This window comes from Medicago truncatula, chromosome 1 (genome assembly GCF_003473485.1).
Source record: "Medicago truncatula cultivar Jemalong A17 chromosome 1, MtrunA17r5.0-ANR, whole genome shotgun sequence".
NCBI lineage: Eukaryota > Viridiplantae > Streptophyta > Magnoliopsida > Fabales > Fabaceae > Medicago > Medicago truncatula.
The window spans coordinates 15,586,060-15,608,376 of record NC_053042.1 but is presented as its reverse complement, the minus strand read 5'-3'; the positions used below and the strand labels follow the sequence as shown (position 1 = coordinate 15,608,376).

General features: G+C 32.3%; 1 protein-coding gene across 1 annotated transcript; it reads right to left on the bottom strand.

Annotated features, from left to right (window-relative positions):
* Positions 1-8,717: 8,717 nt before the first annotated feature.
* LOC25482932 (3-ketoacyl-CoA synthase 11) lies at positions 8,718-12,431 on the bottom strand. Its single transcript, XM_013611546.3, has 2 exons — positions 11,470-12,431; positions 8,718-9,740 (listed from the first exon to the last, which is right to left on the bottom strand). The coding sequence occupies exons 1-2, from the start codon at positions 12,247-12,249 to the stop codon at positions 8,955-8,957; spliced, it is 1,566 nt and encodes a 521-aa protein (XP_013467000.1). The 5' UTR covers positions 12,250-12,431; the 3' UTR covers positions 8,718-8,954.
* Between the last annotated feature and the right edge of the window lie 9,886 nt (positions 12,432-22,317).

Below are 22,317 nucleotides of genomic sequence, written 5' to 3'. Positions count from 1 at the left end.
ATTCAGAATTTAAAATCCGAACCTATTAAGTACAAGATTTTTTCATGATCCACATTGCACCAACAATTTTTGTGGTCACAACACACAAAAAACTTATATAAATTAGTGTGCTTGTTTTCATATAATGTAAACCACACCAAATCACCATGGCCACTTCAATTATTGATCTGAACACAAAACTGGTTGCAATTTACTGCAACGGAGGAAAACCCCATCTATTCAGGGTTCGAAATGATGTCACTTTCTCCGGGTTGAAGAATTAGCTAGATCAAATCAACCGTCAATTCAACCACAGAGATACAAGGAGGGTGGATGATGTTGAGTATCGACATCCATCAATCAGCTCAATCAGAGTAGTGCAGTTTAGTCAGATGAAGCTCATGAACGACAATGACGTGAGAACCATGTTTTCGATATTTGGCCAATGCAGTACTAAATGTCCGATTGAGTTGAACACTTCATTTGTAAGAACTTTCAATGATATTCATAAAAGTTTGATCTGAACCAAGAACTACAAATAAAGGCCCAAGAACTACAAAGAAATCATGGCATTAATGGAGGAACTAGACGAAGAAGTTAGGTTGGCTGATCTGTGATCTGTTATGTTTTGTTTTATCATGTATTTTTCGTTGCTGAATTAAGTCTTTTAATGTATTTGAGATGATTATATTTATTGTAAGTCGTTGAAATTAAATTTCATGTGTTAAAACTCGTACATTGCATGGTGAAAGCCCAGTTCGTAGTATATAATATGAACCTGTCAAGTACATGATTTTTCTTGCAGTGCACATTGTATCGACAATTTATGTGGTCCACGATGCATAACAACTTCTATAAGTAGACATTTTTTTTTTTGAAGGAGCTTATATAAGTAGACATGTTTGGTTCATTTGCTGTAAAATACAGCAAAAAACTATGAAAAATTATCCGAAAAATATGAACACCAAGAGATTGTTATGAGTTAGATCTTGTTGTCTTGACAATAGAAATATGTCAGTTGGCAAGACAACATTATCTAACTAAAAAAAACCTTTTGAAACACCTTCCCTTTCATCATTATTATGCGGATTTGAATACGAAGAGGCTGTTATGAACTTGATCTAGTTGCCTTCCCGATAGAAATATGTCGGTTGGAAGGTCAGCTGGATCAAGTTCAAAAACACATCTTGGAACAACTTTCCTTTCATCATCACTTATCTTATAATGTTGTTTTATGCAATCGAATTGTGTTGATTACTTTTTTCCTGTGTTGAATACCGTGAAAACCTTCAAAAACACAATTTGGGACAATATAATATAATCCGAAATGGTACTGAGAATTTTGACATATATAATCTGAACCATCTCAGACTGTGGATGTTGGCGTTACACCAAAGGTTTGGACGATTTTTGGTGTGTTTAATGTTGTTTTTGGTCGGTTTAGACATGGCAAACGTGTCCTTTGATTGTAGTTACAATCTATTATAGGTTTATGGATATAAATAGCCTTCAATGCTTAAACATATTCATTCCTTCTTCACTTTTTATTCATTCTTACATTTTATTTCTCATTTATTAGTTAGAGGTATTATATGATATCATGGTCACTGTTAATCGCTCATATGATCCATGAAATTGCTTAGCAGTTATTTGTGGGGATCATAAGATAGTCACGAGACATTTGATATCAATCACAATACATTTTCTTTACAAAAATTTGGATTTCAAAATCCGAAAAAACTTACAATTTGGCTCGGATTTCATAATCCGAATAAAGGGTATTTTCATAAAAAAAATAGGGTGCGCGAGAATCTCATGGAGTGGGAAAAATAATAGTCTTTTTCTTTTAGAAGTAATGAAATTTCATTTGGCTTTTTGTGCTTCACATCGTTGCTTTCTGTTTCTGACATCATTGAGCTTGTTTGAATTATCTAACACTTGTGAGTCTGTTTTATGAGAACAACTTATAACATGTCCATAAGCTGTTTAAGTTTTTTTCTCAAGCTCTTTAAGATAGCTTGTGAAAAGGTGATCTCAATCTCCATTGATGAATAGAAAAGCTTGAAAATATGCATAAAAGCTTAGAGAAGAAGCATGATAAGAAGAGAAATTTTATTTCACCAATCTAACGATTATAATATGATATGCTAGCTATATATAGAGTTTGTCCTGCTACTCTACAATGTACTAGATACAGTTACACATATAACTAACTATTTAACAAATTAATTATTAGTTAGTTATATCACTATTACATTGCTTGTTAAACCAATTATAAGAAAAGGCATGTATCTTGAAGCATGTCTAGAATGTATTTCCATTGACATAGGGATATACCAATTTTATTTCTTTCCACTGCAAAACCTTAGAAATATTTGAGTTTTCCCAAATCTTTTATGCTGAACTTGTTATTTAATAGGGTCTTAATGTATTGTATTTCACTAGTTTCTGTCTCCCCTAAGACCATATTATTCACATAAACTAGAACAACAGTCAAGCCATTGCTATTTTTCTTAGTAAACAGAGAGTAATCATATTTGGATTGAGTGTATCCTGAAGCAAGCAATGTTTCATTGACCTTTGCAGCTTGCATACTAAGTTAGGATGAGGTAACTCAAGACCAGAATGAGGCTTCATATATACTTCTTCATTAAGGTCACGATAAAGGAAAGCTGTGTTGACATCAAGTTGAAATAATAGCCAGTTTTTGGAAGCTAATATGGCCATGAGCATTCTAATAGTAGTCATTTTAACTACTGGATTGAATATATCCATGTAATATATACTTTCATATTGTGTGAATCTCTTTGCTACTAATCTTTTTTCTTAGCCATAGTGGAAAATTTTAAAATATAGGGTTTGAGTGTAGAAGAGAGTTGATGGTAAGATAAACAAGAAGAAAGAGGATACTTTCTTGTCTCAGAAGATAATTCTAGTGCAGTGTGAGAAGAACTATGATTACTAGTGATAGTATTGCAGATATTACGGAGCTCCACAAATTCTAGATAGAAAACTTCTTTTAAGTTCAAATCAAACAAAATATGATCTTTAACACCAGTTTTGAATCCTAGAAAAATACATTTTCTAGACCTAGAATCTAATTTCTTCCTATTATTTTGAAGAGTGGAAACAAAGCAAAGAGAACCAAAGACCTTTAGAGATTGAATATCAGGTGAGCAATTGTTTAAAATTTGAAAAGTATATTTTTGTTTTAGAAAAGGTGTTGGTAGTTTATTAATGATTTGAAATGCATGAGTTGAATTCAAACAATAGAATTCACCTTAAAGTAGTTGAATTCCCTCAAAACATTCCCCCATCCAAACACACTCTTAGGATCTACCGAATTGCTGAGCCAAGACAGGATCATGGTGTTGCAACGATCTCAAGCTACAGAGTCATGATCGTCATAAGAAGGTCGTGGTAAGCACCATTGATAAAATGAAGTTTGTGCTTGGAACATAATGACACTGTCATGGATCTTGACCAAGAATGATAATTGAAACCATTCAACAAGGGAGTAACAAGAATAACACCGGGATTTTCACTGTCTCTCAAAACACTATGTATATTTAAGGGTGGAAAGATTAAGTGCAAGTATACACGGTCCAAGTTATAGCATAAAAAGATATCGATCCCACATAGACTGATGAGCTATAACTTCTTATAGCTTTCCAGCAGAAAACTTGTTTGCAAGAAAATAAAATAAATCATTTGTCATAACAATATAATAAAGATAAAAGCTTGGGTAAAAATTTGGAAAGACTTAAAAATTCTTAAAGGTAAAATCATGGTTTAAACAAAGAATCAACTGTGACAGAGCTTTGCTACGATCTACATAGCTATAGCTTTTTATGGCTTCCTGGCAACCTGGTGGCCACTAGGAGGTGTTTCACCCATCCTTCATGTTAAGCACATGAAGATGTCTTCTCAGAGTACAATCACATAATCTTAACACACACATTGCTAGGTTAGGTCAGCAACATTTTCCACCGAAGTAGTACATGTTGAGCCTTTTTCCTATGACAAGAGTCCTAGTTAGATCTCAACACTTCCAGATTCTTCCAAGATCTAGTACTTGTACAAAACAGTCTCTCTTGTTCCCGTCACCTTTCAGTACACAGGGACGTAACTCATATCAAACAAACATTTTCCATTCCCATACTCTTTCGGTTTAAAGGAACTATAAAATGAAAAGTAAAAGAGATCAAGTTTCACTTTCAATGATTTTTAGTTAAAACAGTTTGTTTGAAAGGAGCACGAAGCTATAGCTTTATAAACCTTAAGCAAAGAATATCATAACCTCATCATGTCTAAACCTCAAGAAGGGGTTTAACTCAAGATGAACTCAACCACAAAGATGTATGTGAAATGCAACATAAATGAAAACATGAAAAACTAAATTGATAGATAAAATATAGTTAATAGAAGATTACAATCCACAAAGGAAGGAGGTGAGCTTAAATCATCACCTAAATAATCCTAGCTCTAAATAATTGAGAACTAGCTCTCATGCTCATCTATAGAGAAGATGAGATGGAGTGAGAACTCTAGTGCTGCTAACCATAGCTGAACTTGGCCACTCAATTCAAGTGTACAATTTTTGACCCTTGGTACTAACATGTGGTTGTCCTTTTATAGTTCAAGGCCAACCATTAAGCAAAGATAAACGGGACCGTATGATCAGTTCGTAAATAGTACGACCCGGATGACGATCTAGTATGCTACATCTTCCTATATCTTGAGATATACAACTTCAATTCCAATTTGTTGCGCCCGAGATCTCCAGTGCCATTCTTCACCCTGTTCCATCAATCATCCAAAACAAGCATTACTAGTTCAAAATGATCAAATAACACTAAAAATTAATTAAAACCATAAATTCCTAAATAGTCACTGATTAGATGTTTTAGGTCATGCATTCACTCAATTTCTTGTTCATTATGGGGGATAAGTGTAACATGATAACCTACAAATTTGTTGGTTATTAATTTTCATATGGGGTGCATGAAATAGGCACTCAAAATAACTGTCCGGTAACCTTTGTTCTTAGGAGAAGGTGGAAATTGTTGACCGCCATTAACGCTTTCTGAATAACTTGCTTCGGACATAATGAAGAACAAATGAGAGAAAAATGGACAGAAAGAAATAAAGAATGCAAAGAATTAAGGAGAAAGAAAGGAGAGACAGAAAGATAATCAAAGTGCTTTTAGAGAGAAAGCAGCAAAAAAAAAAAAGGAGAATAAAGCAAAATTGAGAAAGAACGAGGAAGAGAGAAGAAACTGAAATTTGTTGAGAGTGGTGAGAAATCAAAGAACGCAAGCAAAACGATGGAGCCCAATGGCAGAAATCAAGATCAATATGCCACTGATACCATGTAAAAAGGTGATCTCAATCTTTATTAATGAATAGAAAAGCTTGCAAATATGCATAAGAGCTAAGAGAAGAAGCATGATAAGAAGAGAAATTTTATTTCACTAATCTAACTATTACAATGTGATATGCGAGCTATATATATAGAGTTTGTTCTGCTACTCTATAATGAACTAAATACGGTGACACATATAACACTACTAGAAAAAGAAAAATCAGCGAGAGAAATTAGTGACGGAAAAAATGAAATTCCTCACAAATTCCTTGATCGCAAAATTTAGTGACGGAATTAGATAGGGATTTCACGTTTTCCCTCACTAAATTTCCCTCACTAATTTTTGATTTTTTAGTAGTGTAACTAACTATCTAACAAACTAACTGTTAGTTAGTTATATCACTATTACATTACTTGTTAAACAAGCAAGCTATTATGCATTCTTATTTTCACTATTAACATATCTTAAAAAAAAAAAAAGCTTATAATCATAGCTTCTTTAAAAATTACTTGACTTTATTTTTGCTATAAAATATATTTTAAGGTATTAATTAAGGAGTAATAAAATATATTTGCGTTAATAGTATTTTTGCTGCTAAGAAAGAAGGAAATGATAATAGAGAGAGATGATTAAATCTTTTGCTAAGTTTGAAAGAAAAAGATGAGGGGAAGAATGAGAACAAAACCCTAAACTATTTTTTTACGATAATCCTATGGTTTATAGGAAAAAAGGATCACGGTAATCCGGAGTTCGGTTGTGAGGTAAGAATAGTCTGACCTAGAATTGTTCCATCTGAAAATCAAACTCGATGAATCCCGAATTGTGAAGCTCATTAACCACTTGAACTCAATTATTTGGTTAAACCTAAACTATTTTTGATTTATTATCTTTTTGTAAAATGCAAATTCAGAACATAAAATGTGCCACATCATTATAAAATGTTGATTATGATTGCCGCATCATATTTCAATGGATAAATGCCTCCATGGAGTGGAGGAATATGAAATTGTAAGAAGAGATTTTTTTTTTGCAGGATTAAAATCATGTTAGACACATTACAAGAATCAAATACACTATAACCTACATAATAACGAAAAAAATTTGATTCAAATATTAGGTATTATTTTCAGTAAATTCATTAAAAAACAAACAAACTGTATTCCATTAAGTGAGTCAGATATGAATCAAACGACCCCATAGTATTATATAAAAAACCATGTTTTTCTCTGCTTCATTATCTCTTGATCCTTTTTGATAGTTCCTCTAATAGTTTTTTTTAGGTCTCTCCCTGCATCAAGTGATTTGATTTCCTTACTACAACATCCATATGTCATCTCTCAGTTATATATCCAAACCACCTTAGTCTAGTTTATACCATCTTTTCTACTTTATTTACTACAACTTTCTCTGTCATTTTTATTCTATCCCATCTAATCTTACCACACATCCACCATAACATCCTTATCTCTGCTACTCTTAAACTTATTTTCGTATTGGTTCTATAATTTTTAATCGGTGTTATGATATTCATTTGCCAAACCGTTTTTGTCTAATTCGGTCCATTCTTTTCCTACCGATCTTGATCTTATTTTGTCGTTTTATACTTGATGGATTACTTTTTTTTTGTTCTTTACTTGTCCGTGGCAACAAACTGTTACAGATCAACCTTCCATTTATTGCCATTACAAAGTGGTTTGTGGTTGGGAGAAAATGGTGCTGAAGGAATGGGGTAGGGCACTAGAGAGGGTGGGGGCAAACTGCAAAGGGTTGGACATTTAGAGAGGGTGAGGTGGAAATAGGGGAGGTGCGCACCAGTAGATAATTACTGTAGTGGTGGATGTTACATTATCACCTACCTACAAGAATTATGGCATCAGTTAACCTTTCTAAATTATTTATATATGGCTAGGGTTGATCATTTGAATATACTGCCCCTTCTAGTACATTCTATTTAAGCTTATAATTTTAAAATTCTGTTTTATTTAACATTAAAAGTCCTTGCAAACCCCTACCCCATCAAGTCTACTCTTACCCTAAAAAATTACCACCATTCATTATGGTAGTGAAGTTACACCTCCAATTGAGATGGTCCAATCTAATCATAGCTAGTAACAGAATTCATTAATGAAAATGAAAATTTAGGGCCCGCTTATTACATACTCCCTTCAGTCACATTTATAAGTTTTTTTTTTTTTTTTAGATTCATTCAATACTTAATGTGTTTGGTTAATATATAGACCAAATACGTATTCAATGAACCTAAAAAATACTTTTTTGCTTATAAATGTGACTGGAGGGAGTATGTTTTTATTTATTTTCATTTCCATTTCAAATAATAAATATAATAGAGTGTAGATCCAATATTCTCCTCATAATATTCTTTTACAATTTTTGAGAACAAATCTAGCATTTCCCTAAAAAAAAAAAAAACAAAAATCTAGCATTTTCAGAAATTAAGATATTGTCAAAACACTATATTCATTGCTTATTAAAATGCACTCTCCCTAGTTTGTATTTCATCACCTATATCACAATATACTCCTTCCTTACAATCCTTTTGTTCCAAATTATAAATCGCTTTGACCATTTTTTACGTACTAAAAAATGTAATTAATTTTGTATAAAAAAGAAAAATTATGAGTTGTTTGACAAAATTATCCTTAATAAATTAAATGATATGAGAAATATATACATTAAAGAATTAAAAGAAGATAGAGTATTAAATATTTAAAAGGTATAATAGAAAAAATAAAATTAATATTTCATTAATACTGTAAAGTGATTTATAATTTGGAACAATATTTTTTTTTAAATTGACTTATTATTTAGGACAAAAGGAGTAGTTTACTACATAAGTTTTCAATCTCCTTTTTAGTAATCTAAAATGAACATACTTTTTAGTAAATAAATACTGAAAATGTTTTGAGAAAGTAAGCACGATCTTGTCTATATTATTGTTCCATTTCTCTTCATTCAACCCAAAGTTGGCAAATGGTGGTTTGGATTTTCCAAACATAAATGAAATTGGGTTTTGCTTTTTTCTTTTTGACGTAAACCAACCTAATTGATATCATTAATTAATAAATATTTAATACAAGCGGGGTAAATCTAAAAAATATGGTGACTACACCAAGAAGCAATCCTAGAAAGGTATGAACAACCATGTTCGTTTGTCGTTAAATAAACTTCACTTCAAAACTAGAATGTAAAGGCAACTAAGAAATAATAAATGAAACTATGACATTAAATTGAGAGATTTGCTTCCAATATACGTGTTTTTAAATTTTTGAAAAAAGCTTACACACAAACATAATTATGACAAATAGTTATTTTATAATCTCAAACAAACTGTCCATAAACTTGACAAGCAACTTTGAAAATTAATTGCCATACATAATGAACTAGTCAATTGATACAAACAAAAACAAATGACCAACATGGACAATAATTGTGTGCACACTTATACCAAAAACAAATTACAAATTGGCATAGTTATTTTCTTCTATTCTTACAACATCTCCTAAGAAATATCAACAATACCATAAACAACTTTCATCCATTAAAACACCCTCCTTAATATACATAAAAAAAACATGAAAATATTGATATTTAAGAACCAATAACTTTTGACACTTTAGGCACATGAACAGGAAACTCATGAATCTCATCAATCCAAGGATTCTTCTCCTTTGCAGGATTAATAGTCTTCAATGCTTTCCAAACAGCACTATTACACTTAAAACCAGAACCAAATGCAATTTGCCAAGTTCTATCACCTTTTTTAATCCTCCCTTTAGCTTCAGTATAAGCCAATTCATACCACAATGAACTACTAGAAGTGTTACCAAATCTATTCAGTGTCATCCTTGATGGTTCCATATGCCAATCACTTAAATCAAGATTTTTCTCCAACTCATCCAAAACAGCTCTTCCACCAGCATGAATACAAAAATGCTCAAAAGCTAATTTAAAATCAGGAATGTATGGTTTTATTTTCATCTTGAAGATTTTTCGCGCAACCAATGTCCCGAAAAATAAGAGCTGTTCCGACATAGGTAGGACTAATGGTCCTAATGTTGTGATGTTTGTTTTGAGTGCTTCTCCGGCAACAGCCATTAGGTCTTTTGAGAGTGATACACCGACTTGCTTTGTGTCGTCTTCTTCTTGAAAGACGCAGCCGTAGGATTTGTTGTCTGCACCTTTGTGCGTTCGGACGGTGTGGACTAGTTGGTATTTTGATCGGAGGCGGTCGCGTGGCTTGTTGGAGAGGAGAACTGCTGCTCCTCCCATTCTAAAGAGACAATTTGGCACTAGCATTGATCTGTCGTTGCCGAAATACCAGTTTAGTGTTATGTTCTCCATGCTCACTACTAAGGCATATGAGTTTGGATGTACCTATATTACATTGTTTATCATGGTTAGAGATTGAACTTTGATGTATGTGTGTGTGTTTATATATATATATATATAAGAATCAGTTGTCATGTAAATATACAATAGTATAAACTGAAAAACCTATGATCCAATTGTTATTGTGGAATATGATTATGGAGAAGTATATGATTATATTATATATAAAATAAAATGGATATGTTGACAAGATTTAAGGTTGTATATATTTTGTTTTTAAAGAATTTAAGGTTGCATAGTTATTACTTATAATTGGGTGATTATTGAATTTTTTAATTTAAACTAACTTGTTTCCCAAGCTAGTTGGATAACCTTAACTCATAATATTTTATAAACAAAAGAAAAAAGAAAAAGAAAAAAAAAGCTAGTTGGATAACCTGTGCAAATCAATGTTTTAAAATCTAAACTTATCATGGTTTAACTACTTTAAAAATATCTGCTCGAACCGATATAAAACTGTTGTCAAACGGTTCAAATAATCAAACAGTAGATGATGACACTTCACGGTTCAACCAGTTGAATCATCCAATTTAGTTTTGAAAACATTGATAACGATTGATTGCCTACGGTCATGAATTTATGCAGTTGAAAGTCTCCATCATTTAATAAAGATTATATGACTTGCATATCATCGAAGTTTAAATTTGTGCCGTCTGATTTTCATCAAACGGCTGTAATTGGTTGACTACGTGAATGCGTGATTTATGTGACTACATGTCAACATAAAAAAGGGTCCATAACAAACCAAGTTGCTTGGGCTCCAATGGCAAGGAGCTCCTTCCAAGGACGTACCTAGGGAATATCGGGTTCGATTCCCAGGGGGAGCAACGCTTGGCCAATGAGCATGCCTCTACGCACGAATCATATTAGTCGCTCACCTTTGGTGGGTTGGAAACCGGTTCGAAAGCAAAAAAAAATAAAAAAGGGTCCATAACTACGGGAAACTTGGATGCATGGAACTTTGTAGGGTATTAATTAGGTTGGCTGAGCCACCAAAAACTTCCAACAACCTTTACAACCTGTACGTTTGAATTGGATCAGATGTCACAATCTCTTATAACTTTTAAGCAGTATGCAATAAAAGACCCTATAAAAATGGGGCTCCATTCTCCTTAGGCGGCGTGGCATAAATAAATTATATCCACGAATGGAAGATACCTAAATAATATTTTTTTTGAGGAAAAGATACCTAAATATTAACATGCACGTAGTACCTTTGAACACATGTACTAAAGTAATTGCATATAATAAGCATGTGAAATATGGTTTCTATATGTCTGCATGATAGAGTTAGGGATTCTTATTATTTGTAGAGTGGAGACTTGAAAACAATTAGTCTTGGAACATATTATAAACCAAGAAGAAATGAACTTGAATTCTTGTAGTATGTGATAGGTTTAGTCCAATCGCAATCGTAGTCGTTGATTGGGATTGGATAAAACCTAGTTATGGTTATTTAGAGGATTCAAGTCAAAGAATCTTTTGCGGTTTGAATTAGGTTTAGTCCAATCACAACAGTTCGTTGAGATTGGATTAAACTAAGTATATGTAATATAGAAGATTCATATAAAAGAATCTACTGCGGTTTGAAACATGTTTAGTCCAATCACACACGGTCAGTGCGATTGGATTGAACTGGGTTAAACTATGCATGTAAAAGATGAAATGATATATAATTTTGGATTATGGAAATTAGAGAGATATAATATACTACCTGTAGGAGCTGTTTGGCAAGGTCAATAGAGATAAGACCAGCACTACAACCCATACCACCAAGATTATAACTCAAGATATTTCCTCTCAACTTATAATGATTCACAATCATGGCAGAAAGAGATGGTGTTGGATTAAACAAACTACAATTCACAACCAAAATCCCAATATCCTTAGCCTTCACACCAGTTTTTTGAAGAACCTCATCAATAGCACCAAACATAACCTCTTCAGCTTCTTTCCTTGCTTCAGCCATACATGGATTAGGTGGGACCCTCATTATTGCTGGTGGCAAATATGTCTTTTGCCCTAAACCTGACCTCTCAAGTATCTTCTTTTGAAAAGAAAGAGTTTCTTCTGTAAATGCTTTTGTTAAAATTGATCTTTCTACAAAAATCTCTCTTGTGACTTGCAAATCTTTTTGTGGTTTGTAGCATGCAAAATCAACCAAGTATATGCCTCTTGGACGAGACATGAAATAAAGGGTTGCAAGAAATACTACTAGACTTGTACATATAAGCATTGACACAAAGTTGAATTTGAGATTTTCATATATTTGGATTAAATCTTTGATTGAAAAAGTTGATAAGTGAACTGAAGCTACTCCAAGGAGAGGTATTAAAACAAGGTACATAGCATTAGAAATCAAATAATGGTAACCAAGTTTCACATATTTTAGTTTCACGGATATTAAAAAATTGGGGAGTTTACTTCTTTCAAAAGAAATGCTTCTTCTAGAATAATGATTTTGTTGATTATTTTGTTCTTCCATGAAGGGCATGCACAAAGTGAGTACTAATTATAGGCTTATTATAAAATGTAAATATAAAAGGTACAAAATATTTAAAGAGTGTGTGTGTGTGGATTATATTTTGTTTATGAAAGGGAAAAGTTTAAGGTAAAGAAGTGGAGTTTGGAAAAGAGGAAAGAAAGTAAAGAGAGAAGAGAAGATCATTGAGTTGTGAATTTTTTTGTGAAGATGAGAAAAGGATTTTAAAGAGGTGAAAGTTGGAGGAGAGAGGTTAGTCGATACAACCACCCTAACGAACATTTATTTCATAACATGTATAGACATTAATTGAATAGTTTGCCAGCAGGGAAAATTGAGCCTCACTTCTTTTTTTTAGGTTTATTTACCTTTTGTCCTCTAGCATTAACATGGGTAGTTGTATGTTTTTCCACTTTTATGTTGTGTTTAATAATATATTTATTTTATCATATTTGATTATAAATTTTTGAGGGAATATATCATGATAAAAATATTAATTTATATTGTATTTGAATTGTTTGTATTATAAAAAAGATAAAATTATAGGTATAATAGTTTAAAGGAAGATTATAATTGAGAGAATGAAAAATAAAATTCAAAATTCATTATCATCATAATATATTGTTATAGATTGAACAATTTATTTAATTTACTGGATTCTATGTAAAACAAGTAGCTTGATGCGAAAAAATACATGTTAAATTAATTATGACGAGCAATTAGACTTCTTTCTCGATTTATTTCGAAAGATTTTTTTTAATAGGAGTTCATTAACCACTTAAATTAATTATTTGATTTAATGAGTTTGATTTCTAATAATAAAAAAAAGGAGTTAATTTATTTTAACATGTTAAATTGACATTCTTTTTAATTGTTATTGTTGGTGTATCATTTCTCATCTCTAGTAAGAAAATAAGCAAATGCATGATTGATATCTAGTTAGATTGGTAAGACCAACGTTTTTTTAGGTCAAACCATATGTTTCATTATTGACTGAGTCAAACAAAAGTTGGTGCTTGGTGAACTAAAAGCTGCTTTATGTGCTCATCATGCATGTAGGATTTGTTTCTGACAGAATTTTGCCCAAGAGGCTGTATTTTTAATTAGAGATTAAACAATGAATACAAGGAATGAGGATAATGTATTGGAAAAATCTTAACTAGTTCCATTTTTTAGGTGTTAGTGATGATGTTCTTCCCTTAAAATATTTACAAATATTCATGATTTCTTTAAATTAAATATATAGGCTCCGTTTGGATTAGCTTATTTTAGAACTAATATAAAATAGCTTATGTAAATAAATAAGTTTTTATGTATTATTTATAAGTTTTTAAGACAGTTTATGAAAAAACGGTTTATGAAGAAACCATTTTCGTTAGTAAGAGCTTATAAATTAAAATAAAAACTTATTTATTTACATAAGCTATTTTTCATAAGCTCAAAATAAGCTCAAACCAAACGAGGCCATAATTGGTTTTAAATTTGTTGTAACTATTTTAAGTGAAGAACAACACAATATAAAAGAAAGAGGTAAATATGTTTTTAGTCCTTATAAATATATCAACTTTTTGCTTTAGTTCCTCTAAAAAATTTCTTAGACATTTAGTCCTCAAAAGTTTTCCATCTTCACTTTTGGTCCTCCTATTAAGTAAACTTGTATGTAGAATTCATAATTTTTTAATACAATTTATAATACAACGATCTTCTTCTAGACTTGTGGGGAGCACCTGTGGTACAATATTTTGGTTGCTGCTGCGAGACCTAATGTCTTGGGCTGCCCTCCATTCTTCTAGTAAGTGAGTTGCACGTTGAAACACATGCACATTAGTTTCATTCTGTTGCTGCCATAGTTTCATGTTCCGGCTCTTCCAAAGACTCCACATAATCGTGGCCACAAGTTCACAATGCCCTAAAGAAAAATTCTGCAAAAAAGGGAATACGAGAGCATGAATATTATAGTCTTGCCGAAGCACCCTATCAATTGTGTCCCATAAATTCGCGTCCCGCCATACTTGAACAACTTTAAGACACTCAATAAGAATATGGATGCTATCCTCATAATTGTTACTACATTGAACACAATCAAGTGGACAAGAAACACCTTTACTAATTAGATGAGCACGTGTCCGAAAACAACCACAGCAGACACGCCAAAGAAAATTCTTAATTTTAGGAGGCACTTTTAATTTCCAAATAAGATTCCACCGGCCACGTACATGCATATGAGAGTTATCAACAATTTCTGACACACAGATTTTATACGCACTTTTAATAGTAGGGTTAATAGTGCTTTTCACCCCTGTAATATAGGTCATTTCCGGTTTTCGCCCCTATAAAATTTTCGGTTTGAATTGCATCCTTGTAAATTTTTGGCTTATTAGATCGTTTGGTCCCTTATTTAATTTCATGTTTTCATTTTGGTCCCACAATTAATAAAAATGGCGTTTTAGTCCCTCACATTTTCCTCCGTTTGCCAAATAAATCCCGACTGTTACTTTAACTTCAAATGTCTATAATAGACCAATCTTCAGAGTGGTCCATCGTAGACCCTATTACTTTTGTTAATTTTAACCATTCGATCTATTTATCATAAAAGGGACCATTATATCTTCATAAAATAATGCTAAAGATGTGAAATACCTAAAATACCCCTAATACTAAATTAAAAATCCTAATTTCTTTTCTCCTCTTCTTTCCCAGCGAGCATCTTCTTCCCTTTCCTGTTATGTGCCTTCATCAACACAACATCACAACCCACAACAACAACAATTTTTAACAATTTATCTCTTCTCCTTCACCAAATAACAAAAATCCAGAAATTAAGAAACTTAACAAAAAAACCATTCAATTCATTTAACTCACAGATTCAATCCAATCCAAATGTCTCTTTGGCAGTTCTCATCTTCCCAATTTCAATCCACCCTTCTCAAACCTACATCACCGCCTGCGAACCACCTTCAACGTCCCCACCACCGCCTGCGAACCACCTTCCTATTGCGTTTAGATGGATGAGTTCGTCCGAATTGTTAAAGGAAGCGTGTGTAATCAGAAATCGTCGGTTTTGTGAAGTTGGAGTGGTGAATTCACCAGATCTGTCACTGTCGCAGTAGCTGAAAGAGGAAGAGGAATTGATCACAAAACGCGTTTAGATACTCATCAATACACGTTTTCAATGTCCAGATCTAGACTGATAAACTATGTGTGATTGTTTCTGCAATATATTTAAACTGAAAATAAAAGGAACGGGCATGATTTTTTTTTAACTATGGACGAATCTGTAAAAGAAATTGTGAAGCTTTGTCTTTACTTATGTTTTTAGGGAATCGGACTTTGTGAATTTGGTTAGGTTTGTTAGATTTTGTTGTTGTTGAATGATGATTATGAATTTTGTTTAAAAAAAATTACTTTTTTTTTTGGGTTTGTGTTGATGAAGCTATGAAGATGGTGATGAAGATGATGAAGAGAATAAGGGAAGAAGATGAAGAAAGTTTTAATTTTTTTGGTGGTGGTGGTGTACAAATAGATGTAGTAGACATGCATAATCCAATGGTTCTCTTTTAAAAAAAATATCAAACGGTTGATATTAAAATAATTAATAGGATCTATGATGGACCACTTTTAAAGTTGGTCCACTATATACATCATTTGGGTTAAACTTAACGGTCATGATTTATTTGGCAAACAGAGGAAAATGTGAGGGACTAAAACGCCATTTTTATTAATTATGGGACCAAAATGAAAACATGAAATTAAATAAGGGACCAAATGATCTAATAAGCCTAAATTTTTTTTTCTTCAAGAAAACACCCCTCCCCCATCCAACTCAGCAAATTCGCTTACGCGGCGCTGTTTTGGCATTTTTTTTTTTAATTGGCCACGTGTCAAAAATATATCCACATCAGATTTTATTTTTAAAAAATAAAAAAATCCAAAAAATCATAAAAATCGAAAATTAATTTTTTAAAAATATTAAGATTTTTTCCGAAATATAAAAAAACAAAAAAATAGTCATATTTGTTTCCAAAAAATTTAAAAATCGAAAAAAAAATTAGATTTTTTTTTTCAAAAATTAGAAAAAATCAGAAAATATAATCAGATTTTTTTAAAAATTCTGGAATTTAATTTTCAAAATTACAAAAGAGGTCATATTTTTTTATAAAAAAATCTGTATATAAATATAGAAAAAATTCAGATTTTTTAGTCGAAAAGTTTATTCCACAATTTTAATAAAATATTGGGAAAAAAATCATTTCATTCCACAAATATAAGATTTATGATTACTACCTCCTCTAAGGAAAAGCTTAATTCTAGGAAAAATGGAATTTCCACGACTTTTTTAAAACCCTCTAAATTTGTATCCAAATTTTTAAAAATTAAATTTTTCTAAAAAATATGACCTTTTTTTTTTTATTTTGAAAATTAAATTCCATAATTTTTTAAAATCTTTTTAATCGAAAAAAATCTTAATAGTTTTTTTTTTTCTAATTTTTAAAATTTTTGAAAAAAAAAATGAATTATTTTGTTCTATTTTTCTGATTTTTATATTTTGGAAAAATCTTAATATTTTTTCTGAATTTTTTAAAAATTATATTTCGATTTATTAAATTTATGGAAAAAAAACTGAATATTTTTATGATTTTTTTTATTTTTTAAAATTTATTTTCAAATATTTTTAAAGTAAAATCTGATGTGGATTTTTTTTTTACACCTGGCCAATTAAAAATAATAAAAAAATGTCAAATCAGCGCCACGTAAACGAATTTGCTGAGTTGGATGGAGGAGGGGTGTTTTATGGAAAAAAAAGTTTTACAAGGATGCAAATCAAACCGAAAATTTTACAGGGGCGAAAACCGAAAATGACCTATATTACAGGGTGAAAAACACTATTAACCCTTAATAGTATATTTACCACTTTTTTCCCTTTCCAAATCATTTTATCTTCCGTAACAAGTGTCTGAATTGGTGTGTCAAGAATAACTTGTGCAGTGTGCGCATCAAACAAGTTACAAATAAGGGGCGCTTTCCACATCTTCAATTCTTGGTCAATAAACTCACTTAATTTCACCTGCATCAAAGGCTCAAAAATTGGATTAGTTGTGGATAAAGACAAACCATCATTAATCCAAGGAGCGCCTAAAAAGGTATATTAACACCAAAACCTATTCTCCATCGCGTACCTTGTTTCACCACAATTTTAGCACTAAAAATACTTCTCCAAACATAGCTTGGATTATGCCTAATATTAGACGAATCAGTTTGAAATCTCCAACACTGTTTGCCTATTATAGCCACATTAAAAGATGTTAAATCCTTAAACCCCATACCTCTAAAATTCTTATGATCCGATAACCTTTCCCACGACATCCAATGTAACCCTCTGCGCAAATTACCACCATTACGCCACCAAAAAGCATTTATCATTTTTTCAATTGCATCAACTAATTTATTTGGCAGTAAAAATACACTCATATGTAAGATGGGATAAACTGTAATACCGGTTTGATCATAACCTCTCTGCTGACTTTAAATAAACACTTGCTGCTCCAACTATTGATTTTGTGCCAAATACGATCTTTGATAAATCCGAAGGTTGCCTCTTTACTTCTACCCATCATGGATGGAAGACCAAGATACTTGCATGTTCCCATCACTGCTCAAGCACCTAATATGTTTGTAATAGCTTCCTTCAAGGGCGTTGGAACAACAATGCTAAAGAAGGCTTCAAATTTTGGAAGGCTAATAACATGTCCCGAAGCTAGCTTGTAAGTATGAAGAATATTCTTCATAACCTACGCTTCTTTCTCATTTGCCCTGAAAAATAAAAAACAGTCATCTGCAAACAAAAGGTGACAAATAGTAGGTGCATGAGTACAAATAGATATGCCACGGAGATCGCCACAACGTTCATCTTTATCGATAAGAGTGGATAAACCCTCTGCACACAAGATAAATAAATAGGGTGACAACGGATCTCCTTGTCTCAGCCCCCTGCCTGGTATGATCAGACCCACCATCTCATTGATAACAATGACAGTTTCAACACACATCATAATCCATCATACCAATTGCCTATCAAATCCCATTTGAATCATCACTTCCTTAAGGTAAAGCTAGTCAATTCTATCACAGACCTTGCTAATGTCTAATTTAAGTGCAACATTTTTATCCCTTACTTTCTTGCTTACTTTCATGTGATGTATCGCTTCAATAGAAATCATGGCATTATCAAGAATAGAACGCTCTGAAGCAAATGCTGACTGATATTCAGAGATACATTTATGCAGAATTTTTTTAAGTCTATTAGCAAGAACCTTTGCCACTAATTTATATAAAACATTCCATAAAGCAATCAGCCTCCAGTCATTCATGGATTTATGTTCATTACCTTGGGGTTCAAAGCAATATTTGTAGAGTTAAGTGACGGCATAAATTGATTATTGTTGAGCCACACACAACACTCCTGAAAATATCAGCATTACAAACAGACCAAAAATGTTGAAAAAACCCTGATTGAAACCATCTAGGCCAGGATACTTATCTGGTTGCATGGAAAACATAGCGCCCTTGAACTCATGGGCCTGAAAAGGGGCGGTTAGTAAAACATTATCATCAACAGAAAGAACTTTTTCTATAATGTCTACAACCGATGTACGAGTGCTGTTACTCTCCAAAAATAATGTTTCAAAATACCCTTTAGCAACCTAGCGCATACCTTGTTCATCTGAAACTCGGACTCCCACATCATTTTCCAAAAAATTAATACGGTTTACCTTTTTTCAAGATGTGGCTGAAGCATCAATTTTTTTAGTATTAAGGTCACCATACGGTACCAATGAGTCTTAGCACGCTGCCGCCAATACTTATCCTCTTGAATAATCAAGTGCGTCATACGCTTTCGTAAATTGGTCAATTTGTTTGGATCAGCCGCTGCCCCTTGGTTACGACAACGATTCAATTCATGTCGGAAATCTTCAAGTTTGTGCTTAATACCATTTAAGTTTGCCTTATTCCATGAGCTGAGATCATTTGCGCAAGCTATAAGTTTGTCAGTAACCTGCATACCTGCACTAGAAGACCAACTATCAGAAACAATATCATAAATTCCTTGTTCCACACACCAAGCATTTTCAAATTTGAACGACTGCCTAGGAACCCAAATACGTTAAGACTCCTTTTTTAAGAGAAGTGGATAATGGTCTGAAAAGCTGGTGCCACTAAATTCTCAACCATGACATTAGGAAACATGTGAAACCAATATGCATTTGCAAGTGCTCTATCTTGCTTGACCTCAACAGCTTTAGGCGTGCCTAAACTCTTAAACCAACTATATAGATAACCTTTCATATAAACTTCAGTTAACCCCGCATCAAATATCGCGTGCCTAAACCCATTAATAAGCCATCTAGGACGAATAGCACCTCCCTTATTTTCACGGGCATCAAGAATATCATTAAAGTCACCTAAAATACACCAAGGAAGAGAGCTATTATTCGCAAGATTTCTTAGGAAAACCCATGAAGCACGCCTTCTTCTACCCTCAAGAAAACCATAATAACCAGTGAATTTCCCCGATCATTAACCTCAACATTGATGTGATTAGCAGAATAATTAAGTACTGTACAACCAAAAGAGTTCTGCCAAAATAGTGCTAAGCCACCACTTCGACCATTGCTACTAACAGAAAAACAATTATCAAAACCAAGCAAATAACGAAAAACATCTGTTTTATTTGAGTGGACTAATGTCTCGCTGAGGAATAAGGCGTCCGTCCGACTTATAATAGCGAACTAGGTATTTTAATTTTGGAACTACGCTCAGGTTCCCTAAACCTCGGAAGTTCCATCCTATGATACTCATGGCACATCAATTTCATCAAACAGGAGGTAATTCATAGTTGTTACCACTAATTGTAATAAAACCACCCCTAATTGTATTTAAAAAAAGAAACAGTAAGAATAACAGCACCTTTATCCCTAAAATTATGTGCAATGAAAAAGCAATACCATGTATTCAAATATAAGGGACGACAATTGGAAGAAAATAAGTGACGAAGAACAAGAAAGGGATCAGAAAAGGTGAAAAGAACTAGCAAAATTTTATCACTGTGGAATGGAAAGTCACAAAAGAAATTAGCACAAGGCTACGACAAAAACGGGGGAGTGGACTACTCACCAAACGACGGCAAAATCCCTCACAAGGGGAGCGACTACGCTAACCTTAGGAGCGGCGCCTTAAAAAAAAACTCATATTTTTTTCTATATTTTTTAGCAAGTATTGTAGGGGAAGATATTCAATACACATAATTCATTTGTCTTCCACTTATTTACCCGTCATTCGCTTGTCTATCCATTTGAATTTTCATAACTTTCACATCCATCTTGCAAATATATCCCTCCAAAAGACTATTGTTCCACTTGTCTTACAATATGACAAGTAATTTAAGTACCTCAATTTTAAATATGTTGTAGGGAAAACTAACATCATTAAAAACTATACGCAATGACATTTTTGCAATAAAGATGAACTTGTAAACTTGGGCTCTATGTTTTAAGACGCTTATTTAGAAAACCAATGTGTGCAACAAGAATTTTGGAATTATGATAAGGGTCTTGCTAACCGGTGCCTCCGGGGCACTGGTTAAGCATACCATAAAAGGGAATTATTACCATAAAAGGAAACTGTTTTTGACTTTATTATCAATTAATTACACAATTTCAATGCATTAATTACTATATAATTTCCTTTTTCATATCCTTAACCAGTGCCCCCGGGGTACCGGTTAGCATTTCCCTTAATTATAATATACAACACAAATTACATAAAACTGTCAAAAACTTACCCACTGCTATATAACAGAGAAATTAATTATGTCAAAAATTTGATTACATATATCACGAAATGTTATTTTTGCATAAATTTATGCCAAAGTTATTGAAAGAAATAAATAAATTAGCTAGATATATAATTCACCATACTTCATTCAAAAAAAATAAATACAATACATCATACTTAAGTTGATGGACATTTATATAAACTTCTACTTGAAAATCTTATTAATTTCTTCTCTATTACTTTCCAATATGCACTATTATTCCCAACATATATATGCATCATTTTCCTAAGCTTGTGCATCATCGTTTTTTGGAAAATATTATCGAGTGTTCCTTTGAAACACTTTAAGACCTTAAATGGTAATTATTTTAAAAAAATGTGAATCAATGCATTGGAAATGAACTTTATCTCTTAATTTGCACTCTTGAATGATTTGAGATGTAAAGTGACCAAAATTAGTGTAAGTAAATGAAATTAATGCTCCACTTTGCAGATGAGTCCCTAATAAGTTTTGAAATTAATGCTCCACTTTACATAAAATCAGTTATCATTCCTTAACCAAGCAAGAAATTGGTTACCAACATGGATTGGATTTGGATCCTCGATCAACTGCATAGATGCCTACTGCAATCTATATTGCTAGTGGATCCACCATCGTATTGCTTTGTAATAATGTTATAAAGTTCGGCATCATTCTTCTTTCTATGCTTCTTTCTCATTGCCAAGTCTCAAATTAAGTTCGACGTGGTTGAAAAGTTTATCTTTCAACCAAGTGACCTCTCAAAAAATTGGCGGCTCCATTATTCTTTCAATAGAGCTAGTAACTTTGTTCATATTATGTATTCAATATTTTTGTAATTATTTATTTTGATGTTGGTATTCAATATTTTTTATGCAAATTTTTTTATTCAATAATTTTAAGGTTAATTCTTAAGCACCTTGAAGTTTGGTAACCAGTATTGATATTTTATGGACAAATTGAATTTATATTAAAATAAACAAATATAAAATATGACATGACACTAAATGAATGGACGGTGGATACATACTCAATCAAACTCTAGAATACCAGAGTGTTCACCTAATTTTACACTATGAAAATTATACATAAAAATATTAAGTTGAACACTCTAGGATCCTGAAGATTGGTTGGATGTCTACCTATTATTCAACCATTTCACAATCGTCTTGTTTCTTTTGAATTTAATTATTGTGAACACTCCGGAACCTTTCAAATTTGGTTGAGTA

Coding starts and splice junctions, on each gene's coding strand:
- LOC25482932 (XM_013611546.3), bottom strand. CDS start 12,249: ATGCCCTTCATGGAAGAACAAAATAATCAACAAAATCATTATTCTAGA. Junction 9,741..11,469: donor TTGCCAAACAGCTCCTACAG/GTAGTATATTAT, acceptor AATGTAATATAG/GTACATCCAAACTCATATGC.